The 11288-nt window shown below is 34.6% G+C and overlaps 1 protein-coding gene across 5 annotated transcripts in view; it reads right to left on the bottom strand.

The window, feature by feature from the left end:
• Positions 1-1903: 1903 nt before the first annotated feature.
• The window catches only part of LOC135734533 (transient receptor potential cation channel subfamily M member 4-like), a 564782-nt gene continuing 555397 nt past the window's right edge, over positions 1904-11288 (bottom strand). For all 5 annotated transcript variants that reach the window (XM_065253375.2, XM_065253376.2, XM_065253379.2 and 2 more), the window contains one exon: positions 1904-3747. In XM_065253375.2, the coding sequence (XP_065109447.1) occupies positions 3719-3747 (29 nt within the window). In that variant the 3' untranslated portion in view covers positions 1904-3718. The remainder of the gene's footprint in view (positions 3748-11288) is intronic.

Genomic DNA, 11288 nt, shown 5'->3' with positions numbered 1-11288 from the left:
TAGGAAACCACCCCTTAATGACAAAAATATTGTTGCTATTTAAAAAGGAGCTCATAATAAGGTTATATCACTAATTTTTCCCAGAGGTAAAACATTTTTTGTTTGACTGTGATACTGGTGAGAAAGTGCTTTTTGGTTTTTCAAAAAATGTGTGTAGTGTCAGGAAGCACTCACATTTAACTTAAGCCTACAGCTACCACATCCGTGCTGTTATGAATATTAGGCAAATCGTATTCACATTGAATAAGAACTACAGTCTTATGAATATTTATAAAATAATATGTAATGCAGTCATAGGTGTCATTTACACTGGGGACGCTGGGGACATGTCCCCACCACTTTTTGAAATGGCTGATTTTGTCCCCACCACTTTTTGAAAGCATTTGGTTAAAATGTTCTGAAAAAGCAAGCAATACCTGTGCGACATACACTGCAAAAATGACTTTCCTACTTTTCCTACTTTTGTCTTGTTTTCAGTAGAAATATCTAAAAATTCTTAAATTAAGATGCTTTCTCTTGATGTGCAAAATGACCTAAGAAAATAAGTCTAGTTTTTAGACCAAACATACAATTTAAGTGAATTTGTGATTAAAAAAAGCAAAAATATCTGCCAATGGGGTGAGAAAAAAATCTTAAAATAAGATTAGTTTTTTCTTAAAAACTTAATTTAAGCAAAATTTTCTCAAATTTGGCTTGTTTTACACTTCAAAAAAGGATTTTTAAGAAAATAAAATCTTAGTATTCTTAGTATCTTAAATTAAAATGCTTTTTCGTGATGAGCAAAACGACCCAAGAAAATAAGTCTAGTTTTTAGACCAAAAATATGAAATTTAAGGGATTTTGTGCATAAAACAAGCCAAAAAAATCTGCCAATGGGTTAGGCAAAAATTTTTTTGTTTATGCACAAAATCACTTAAATTTCATATTTTTGGTCTAAAATTATTTTCTTACGTCATTTTGCTCATCAAGAAAATACATCTTGATTTAAGAATTTTTTGATATATCTACTGAAAACAAGACAAAAATACTAAGTAAGAAAGTTCATTTTTTGTCATGCACACTGCAAAAAATGATTTTCAATAAAAAAAAATCTTAGTATTTTTGTCTTGCTTACAGTAAAAATATTAAAAAATATATTAAATTAAGATAAATTAAGTCTAGTTTTTAGACCAAAAATATTAAATTTAAGCGATTTTGAGCATAAAACAAGCAAAAAAAAAAAATCTGCCAATGGGATAAGCAATTTTTTCCTGAATTTAGTGCTTAATAAAAATTTTCAAGATTATTTTGCTTACCCCATTGGCAGATTTTTTTGCTTGTTTAATGCACAAAATCACTTAAATTTGATATTTTTGGTCTAAAAACTAGACTGATTTTCTTGGGTCGTTTTGCTAAATTAAGCATCTTAATTTAAGAATTTTTAGATATTTTTACTGAAAACAAGTCAAAAATACTAAGAATTTTTTTTCTTGAAAATCATTTTTTGCAGTGTATGTCTGGTTTTGTGGTCCAGGGTCACATAAGTTGCGTTGTGTGCTTATTGTGTGTTTTTTGCCCATTTTTTATGCGTCATTATTCAATATTTTTCCCGTCCTGCTGTAATGTTTTTTCATCTGATCTTTTGTCCCCACCACTTTTCAACACAAACTGACGCCCCTGAATGCAGTACATCGCCACATCACAACGTTGACACAATTTAGATTTTTAAACTTGGAAGATGAAAATGGAACAAAATGCTCAAATGTAACAATTTAACAATGTTAAAAATAACAAATGCTAACATTGTCTTCAATGGTGTAAAACACAACCATCCAACATCTCAGAAAATGTTATTTAGTATTTCATGACCCTTTAATGTGAGTGTCATGAATCTCAGGAACTGAACCCAGATGCAGACAGTGGGTGAGACACAAACACTTTTATTGACTAATAGATGCAAGAATAAAACAAAACTAAACGAGCTAAACAAAACTTGACAATAAACCTGACAAGGACTTCACTTTAGATACACAAGACATTGCTGTGAAAACCCATTAAAGCACCTTTAATTTTAAGAGTATAAGCCTTGCATGTTTAAGCTGATTTAACTAAAACAACTTGCACTGACATCTTAAAACATATCAGTACCATTGTTTTGTCTTGCACCCTAGTGCACTAGATGCAGCACACCAATAATGTTTATTCCTGTTTTAAATGTTTTAATTTAATTAAACCTAATTCCTCGCTAAATCTGAAACCAGTCCTGTATTTCTATAAGTAAAGCAAACAAAATCTATTAAAATTAAGAAACAAGTAAATGCAATAAGGCAAAATGAAAATACAATAAGAAAACAGATAAAAATTGCATTAATGTTATAAATTACATTAATATAAAACGTGATAAAAACAAAGCTACATTTGAATGTAAACATGCATTGCAGTATAACAAACTTAGTTTTTGTTCTATATTTAAGTGCATAAAAATAAGATTTTTGACCTATGATTTATTTGGTATATCACACTCTAAAAATGGCTGGGTTATTTTTGACCCATGTGGGTAAATAATGGACAGAACACATGCTGGGTTAAAAATGTAACAACAACCCAACATTGGGTTATTTTCAACCCATCACATTCTGTTCAATATTTACATATTTTGGGTCAAAAATAACCCAGCCATTTTTTGAGTGCATGCAGTATAACATACCCATTTAATAAAAACTGTTGAAGGAAAAATACTAGATTAAGATGAAGGCTTATTAAATATATACTGTAACATTAATTGCCAAACACATTTTTTATTTAAGCAATTCATGGAATGTTTTAAAATAATTCACACAAATAATAATGAAAATAATGCATTTTTGAAAAATTAATCAACGGGTCATTGTGAATTATTCCGCGATTACCATAAACATTGCTCTGATGGTTATTTTAAGACATTTGACAGGTTAGGTGTGCATTTTACAGAAAAATAATCAACACCCCTGGAACATTTCTCAATTAATCAGAATAAAGCATTTAAAAGACCTGTGGTATAAAAACAAACATTTTACAGTGATTCAAGATGTATATGACTTAAACATAAATGTATAGAATTTTTTTTGTAGGTAAATACAAATGAATGGGCAAATCAAGAAGACCTAAAATGTTGACACCCCAAAATCTCACCCTAAACAAAATGTGTCTAAATCTCTAGGTGACTAAATGTCATGATGCATGAAAGTTAACATGCCACCATTGTCATGTTAGAACTTTTAAATGTAAACTTAAAACTCACAAGATATTTTACTAATTACATGTAAATATTATCCCGTTTTTACATTCACACTTAAGACATTTAATAATTCACTGTACCTAAAAAAACCCAATACAAATCCTAATGGTTTTCATTACAAATACTATAATGTACTATAGAACAAAACACATTACCAGTTACAATTTCAAATAAAACCAATACAATTGCCATTATAAATCCATAAGAACTTTTGTGATGTTTTGGTAAATGAGATCTATGCATTTAATTTGTCATTCAACAAATCAATGGCATAACTGAAATAGCTGGTAAAAAGGGATTACTAAACAAAAGAGAGCAACAATGAACTATAATAAAAGTCCAAATCCAATGGAATCAGTCCTTTTCTCACTGGCTCTTCGTTTGTTGTATTTTTGTAAATGTGTCCTTTAGGAGTGAGGAACCAAATCGTGAATAACCACATCCAGGAACCAAAACTCTAGTTCATTTCTCAAGAGAGGTTTGAATGATTGCTGGGAAAACAAAAGATAAATCACAAAAACATAAGCTTTCATTAAAAAACTATACTATAATTCTCCTGTGCATCATCTAAAGCAGGGGTGAACAACCGTGTTCCCTCCTGCATATTTTCCCAGCTTTAACACACCTGACTCTAATTTTTAGGGAGCCCTGAAATGCTTGATTGCCAGGTTCAGGTGTGTTTGTTTGGGGCTGGATCTGAACTCTACAGGACAGTAGACAGTGTTGTGCCTGAACGAGTTCATTGAACGAAAGTTCTTTTATATTTTGGGCGAACGTGAACTGAACGTCCTATATTACTGCCTGATGAACGTACTGTGAACTCGTTCATTCTGGGGCTTGTGAACGACACGCTCTTTCAGTTTAACGTCTTTCAATAGGGTGCCAGATTTCTATAGAGTCTTCCAGGCGAAAACCCGACTAAAACACACCGTAAACAGGCCTTAATGTGTAGCGGAAAAAACACCCAATCTGGCAACACCCGCGTTTCATGGCTGCATGCGTCATCAAAACAAAGAGCAGCATGGAGGTGACGCACTGGACGCTGCTCATATAGTTTAACATTAAATAACATCATATTTGTCCTAAACGGTTAACGATTAACATAGGCTGCTAACGCATATTCTGGATCTTGATAGACTCTGACTAACCTCACGCTATTTAACGTGCATGTGCGAGTTGTCTTACACGCGATGCCTCGCAGCGCTTCTCACCCGGAAAACCCCCTTGAAGCACCCGGCTAGCCTTTCAAGGTATGTGCAGTCAAATACAAAACTTAAAAGACAGTCAATGCTAATGTAAACCCTGGTTGGATAAGGATTTAAAGTTGGATATGAAGATGAAATCTGACGCATTTAGCTTCAGTGTTAAAACTGATAAAATAATTGCTGTCTGTGGTTCTATATGGGCTATAATGGCAATAATTAAAAAATAATAATATGGGGAAAAAGAACTATAAATTAGTTCATTTTTGGAACTGTGAACTAGTTCAAAATTTTGAAATTTGAACTATGAACTGAACTAGTTCATTTTAAAATTTATGAACTGTGAACTGAGCTAGTTCATGTAGAAAGTGAACTTTCCCAACACTGACAGTAGATCACCAGGAACAGGGTTGGTCACACTGATCTAAAGTGTTTTTTTTTTAAGCCTGAAAGCTTAAAGGGGACATTCCACAAGACTTAAGATGTAAAATAAATTTTTGGTGTCCCCAGAGAACATGTGTAAAGTTTAGCTCAAAATACCATATATAAAATTTATTAAAGAATGTCAAAATAGGCACTTTATGGGTGTAAGCAAACAGGGCCGTGCACAGGGGGGTGGCCCGGTGGCTAGAGCAACTGCCCCTCTGCCCTAATCAGCTGAGGTGCCCCTCTCACCAAACCGCCAACCCGGGTCAAAGTGTTCTGTTACCGCTCGTCTAAAGATCCACCTTTTATGGTAATCCACTTCGTGATTTCCCGCCCGCTACGCAGCATCTCTCACAATCTATGTCCACTCTTTGAAGGGGGGAAACGACAGTTTGTTGTATTAACAGGTAGATTCATTACATTACCTCAGTTGTTAAGCTGCTCAATTAGTAATTTGGTAGTTTGAAGCCGAGAGAAGTCGTGTACTATATTTATTTTTGCTAGGTTGTTTTCTCGTGATCACGACTTAATGTTCTCCTTATCTCGAGATAACAGTTGTATTCTGGTGATGTGATTAAAGCTTACAAAAGAACATAATTTTTAGACAGCAATAGCATATTTAGCTAAATTAGCATGAATGAACAAATTAGATTTTACTTAGATCAGGGATTCGCTCAAGATGAAACAGATTTGCCAATAATTGACCATTTGATAGCGCGGTGAATTTAGGGACCGTCTATAAAGTATCTCCATATACGTTTCTACTTAAACAGCATTAAAATGGAGTTACTTAAAGTCAACAAACAGTCACAAAACCAACTGTAAAGTGTTCATGTGGTTGTCAACTATGCACACTTTTTTTTGATTTTTGATTTTTATTCAAATAAACTGTTAAATACTATTGAAGATAGAAACGTGTACATTGTTCCTTTAGAGATGGTCCCTAAATTCACGAACATCAAACTTTATTTATTTATTAAGTCTATCGACAATGAGCTACGCGTGGTAACCCAACTTATATATGCATCAGCAGTCCACTTCAAAATAAATGAATATTATGGACATGAAATTACATTATGGCATTTGGATTATCATGTCAGGATAACATGAAAACAACTTTTGTTATCTCGAGATCATGAGAAAACAAGCAGCAAAAATAAAAATGTGGATGACCTCTCTTGGCTTTCGTATGTTTTTGTATTTCTGTGGGTAATGATTTGCTCTTGGTCTTCTAAAAGTGCTAACAACTTAGCAAGTAAACATTCTTAGAATTACAGTGATTGTCTAATATAAATAACACCAAATTTGCTGTTGTTGGCACACTTTGTAGACAAAAAAATAAAAAACAATGTTTTCACAAAAAAAAGAAGACTGTAAAGGAAGGCTGCAAAAGCTCTTCAAAATTGTAAACATGGATTCAAAGCTTCAGCACGTAAATCATATAGAATATTAAGCAGTTTTGTCACACTTTAATTCTTGTTATTAAGTATATTTTCCATTATAATCACTTCTCTTTTTCTGATACTAATCTATAACACATCATATTGTTAAAACCATATAAATTGTGCCCTCCCCCAGTGCCCCCTTTTTGGTTTGGGCCACTACCCCTCAAAATGTCTGTGCACGGCCCTGTAAGCAAAGATACACAGTTTTGTGTGTATCCCTTTAAATCCAAATGAGCTGGTGCTTGCAGCTCAGGTGGGCGGAGTCTCAAGAGCTGGAGTCCTGCAGACGGTCAGCCACAACAAAGCAGGAGATTTTTACGGAACAACATAGCCAGCATTGCTTGGTGGGGCCAATGTTGGCACCATATGGGCTTGCATTATGGGCCCCAAGTTGTTTTGTCTGCGGGTTCCATGCTGGCCCCATCTGACTTAGCCCACATAACCCTTCTGTAGAAACTAAGGCTCTGTTTACACGTACATGGTTATTTTTAAAAACTGAGAGATTTACCTTCGTTTGTGCCCCTCGTTTACACGCAAACGGAGAACTCGCCTGTGAAACCGATTGTTTCTAAGAACTCCGGCCAGAGTGGAGATCTTGAAAATCTTCGGTTGCACGGTTGCATGTAAAGTGAGACAAACGGATGTTTAAGCAGGCAACGTCACAGAGTATGCGCCAGAGCTCGCACCTACGTCAAAAGTGCGACCCATGTTTACATGTGACTGCTACTCTGAACGCTTCCAAGATCACATTTATGATCGTGCAAACTCGTTTCGTGTGTTTGTATTTGCAAATACAGCTGCTCCATTATGTCGAGGAGCAGAGACGAGTGCTCTGAGGTCAGCAATTTTACGCGTGTTTGACTTCATGCGGCGCTGCAACGGATGATGTCAAAGTACCGCGAGAGCGATTCGAAATTAGACCTCTACGTGTGATTCCTCAACTCGCTCTCGCTGTACGTTGACGTCATCAATCACCTACTGCAACAACTCCTCCCTCCAACATGAAGAACCAGTTCACGTCACCACCAGCTAGGGCTGCACGATTCAAGCTAAAATGTGAATCACGATTTTTTTCCATGGGAATTGAGATCCCGATTCTCTCACCCGATTCTCTTTTTTTTACAAAAACATTTATTATGCACTTAACTAAAAAAATTCAGAATCATAATTTCAGAATATTAACAATTAACGTTATAAAGATGACTAATATTTTTTGTTAATAATAAATTGTTGAAGTATGTTTATGACTTGCGAATGTAATGCTCCGTAAACTCAAATGAACCAGGCTTGATGATGTATACAGCCTGCATATGCGACCTCCGGAGGTTCCAGCCTTCCGATTTAGGTAGGTCCTGAGGTAAATAATTTCCTTGCCTTCCTTCGGAACCATTGTTGTTGCATCTTTAGTTTCTCCGTCGCCACCAAGATTTTCCACAATGACGCTCGTTAATCCTCTCTTTTTGGTGAAAATAGCCGCTCCAAATCCACCAAGTAAACGACTGTGTTTAGGTCTGCCACCTTGTTATACGTCACGCGAGTGACAGCAGAAAGCCGCAAATGAGATGAGAGAGAGGAAAGAAACGATCGGATCTGATTGGTGAATGAATAGGGTTTGGTTTTACCCTGTATGAGTGTGTGTTAGCAAGTTTGACTGATATTCTTGGATTGTAATCTAAATACGTGAACACGTAAACGCAGAATCTGAATACAGGGAAATACTGTATATGCAAGTGAATCGCCGTCATTTAAAATGAAGATCGCATACATGTATGAATCGAGATCGTGATTCTTTTTCGATTAATCGTGCAGCCCTACCACCAGCGCTGCCCGTGATTGGCTTACGTGGGCTTGAGCATCTCTTGACAGCAAATATGCATGGGTATGTGTAAATAAACACTCTTCTGAAAACTGACATGTGTGCACGATATTATTTTTGAAACCGGAGAGGTTGAAATGTCCGTTTCTGAAAATAACCGCCCACGTGTAAACATAGCCTAAAGCCAATGTGGACTAAACCAAAGCCAAGTATGGGTGTGGTTGGGTTGAAGAAGTAATTAAGTTAATAATGAATAGATGAATGAAGTGATGATTGACCATTAATGATAAACATCTGCTGTTAATAACAGAATCACTAAAGAAAGATGAACAAGAAGAGAATAAAGAGAAAGGTTAGCAGAACCACAACAACTACAAAAAATAAATAAATATTTGTTGGTGGAGCCAATGTAGACAGCAAATTCCCCAGAGTTAAATTAACATTAACACTGCTAAGTGTTTATATAGATCCACACTACAGAGTGTAAAAAAGTAACACTTAAGCATTTTACATCTTACTTGTAAAGTTATTTAGTAACTTAGGTTGAGATGTTGGCTGTTTAATTTAAAGTCGCCATTATTGTGATCATTGTTTGTTTTAGTTGGACTTTTAACTCTTTTTTTTTCTAACTTATTGTTTTCTGGTTGCTGTAACTTTGTGTGTTTAAAACATGTTTGTTATGGCAACAAAAGAGACAAAAGTGTGAAGTGTGGTTCTGTGGTGGTGGTTAGGATATAGTGTCAAATGTTGTCAAAAAACTGATTTACTATTTTAGTGTTTGTTTATCAAAAAAAAAAATTGTGTCAATAATGTGTTACTAAGTATGACATCTGGTATTCTCATATCAGTTCAACACTGTACAGTTCAAAACTAACTGTTGTCTACTTTAGACACCCAAACATAAAGAATCAGAGTATGGATCTCAATAATGGTGACCATAAAATGAAAAGCTTCATGCTGCAATGCATTCTTCTGGGTAACTCCCAGAATGCACTGTGGCATGAAAAAATCATGAACATTTTGGCATTTTTCTTTGTCACCATTGTTTAGATTCATACTCTGAGACTTGATGTGTGTGTTTTTAAATTACACCATAGTTAATTTTTAAGTACACATTGTTTCAAAATCTTCAGAATGTATAAGAAAATATAACACACAAAGTTATAGAAACCAGAAAAAAACAAACAAGCTAAATCTCAAGAGTCAAGAGTCCAACTAAAACAAACAATGATCACCATGATGGTGACTTCAAATAAATCAAAGAGATCAAAAACAGAAAAATCAAACAGAGATGGTGATAGAGAAGATAAAGTCACAGATTAACTCCACACTATTTAATTTGTGTGGACCTTAATAAACACTCAGCAGCATTAATTTAACACTGGGGGTTTTGCTGTCTACATTGGCTCCACCAATAATTGTTATAGAATGTTGTGGTTCTGCTGGTCTTTATTCTTTATTCTCTTCTTGTTCATCTATCTTTAGTGATTCTGTTTATTAACAGCAGGTGTTTATCATTAATGGTCAATCATTGCTTCATTCATCTCATTATCTAAATAACTTCATCACTTCTTCAACCCAACCACACCCATAATTGGGGTTGGTTTAGTCCACATTGGCTTCAGTTTTTACATGAGGTTCATGTGGGCGAAGTCAAATGGGGCCAGAACCCACGGACAAACCAACTTGGGGCCCTCAAGCCCATATGGGGCTTATATTGGCCCCGCAAAGCAATGTTGGGTGGGAAGTTAGTAGCAGTGTTCAGCTTTATATATTTTAACCAGTTTAGAAAGTCAATCCATGCATACTAAATACATGTTCATCAGTAACATTGTGGGATAAAAATAAAGACTTTTATATGAAGGTAATTTAGCGCCTAAAAGATTTGCATGCGCAGGATAAAATTTTTAAGAATGTACTTAACATTGCAAGCATAAAATAAATTTAACATTGCAATCATAAAATAAACAAATACAGTTTTGTAAAGGTGTAAATCAAGTTGCAAGCATAAGAAAACAAGTTTTGCAACATAATACTGTTAATCGTAAGTGTAATTCATGTCTTGTAAAACTGAAACTTCATATTTACACTAAATAAGTATGAACTCTATGCATCTGACCTCAGTTTTTCCGCGCTTAGACTTTTGGCACGGTTTTTGCGCTGAAATACTGCCAAAAGCATTGCAAGTCTGCAAAGAGTGGTGTGCAATGAAAAACACGTTCATGCAAATATGAATTAATCGCGCAGAATCTGTCTCTGTGTGTAAAATAAACCAGTTGTAAATGACTTGTTGCATACGGAGGAAAACTATTTCCTGAAAACCCGACAGTAGTTGTAGCGGGGGCCACCATTCGGGTGTGCGGTCATATCTGCCATCTTAAAATAAACTTAATAAATGTAATTCTGTCCGCTATGGCAAAATAAGGGTTTATTTTAGATTTAGGGGATTCTTTAACCAAGTCTCTGATTAAGACATGTGTATATGTGCACCGATGGTGACAGAATACGCTGATGCGCACTTATATCTGACGTTAATAAACTTTTAAATGTTTTTAAGACGTCTTCATCCCATCTTAGGGGTTTATTTTTAATTAAATGCTTCTTAAAACCATGTGTGAATATGTGTATATTTTACAACATGTCTTATATTGTCTGCTCTGAAAAAAATAAAGTATTATTTTAAATTTTAGGTTAAGTGTCAGCGTGTATTTTATGACAAATAGTTTACTGTTTAATATAAACGTTTGTTTTGTCAAAAGTTTCTTATAGACATTCAAGAATAAAATATTTTACATGTATCTGGTTAAACCTAAATCTGATATTATCTATTGAACTATTTTTATGATCAGCCTCAAACTTACAGACGCTTGCGCCGGGTGCGCGTTCATATATCCCATTAATAAACTTTTAAATGTTTTAAGGCGTCTTCATCCCATCTTAAGGGTTTATTTTTAATTAAATGCTTCTTAAAACCATGCGTGAATATATGTATATTATACAACGAGTCTTATATTGTCTGCTCTGACAAAAATAAAGTATTTTTTTAGATTTTAGGTGAATTGACTGTGTGTATTTTATGACAAATACAGCTTGATATAAATGTTTGTTTTGTCAAGAGCCTTCTTTAAAGTCACGCAAGAATA

The sequence above is a fragment of the Paramisgurnus dabryanus genome, chromosome 1, assembly GCF_030506205.2.
Source record: "Paramisgurnus dabryanus chromosome 1, PD_genome_1.1, whole genome shotgun sequence".
In the NCBI taxonomy this organism is placed as follows: Eukaryota; Metazoa; Chordata; class Actinopteri; order Cypriniformes; family Cobitidae; genus Paramisgurnus; species Paramisgurnus dabryanus.
Note: the sequence above shows the minus strand (reverse complement) of the source record. Positions and strands in the feature narration are given on the sequence as shown.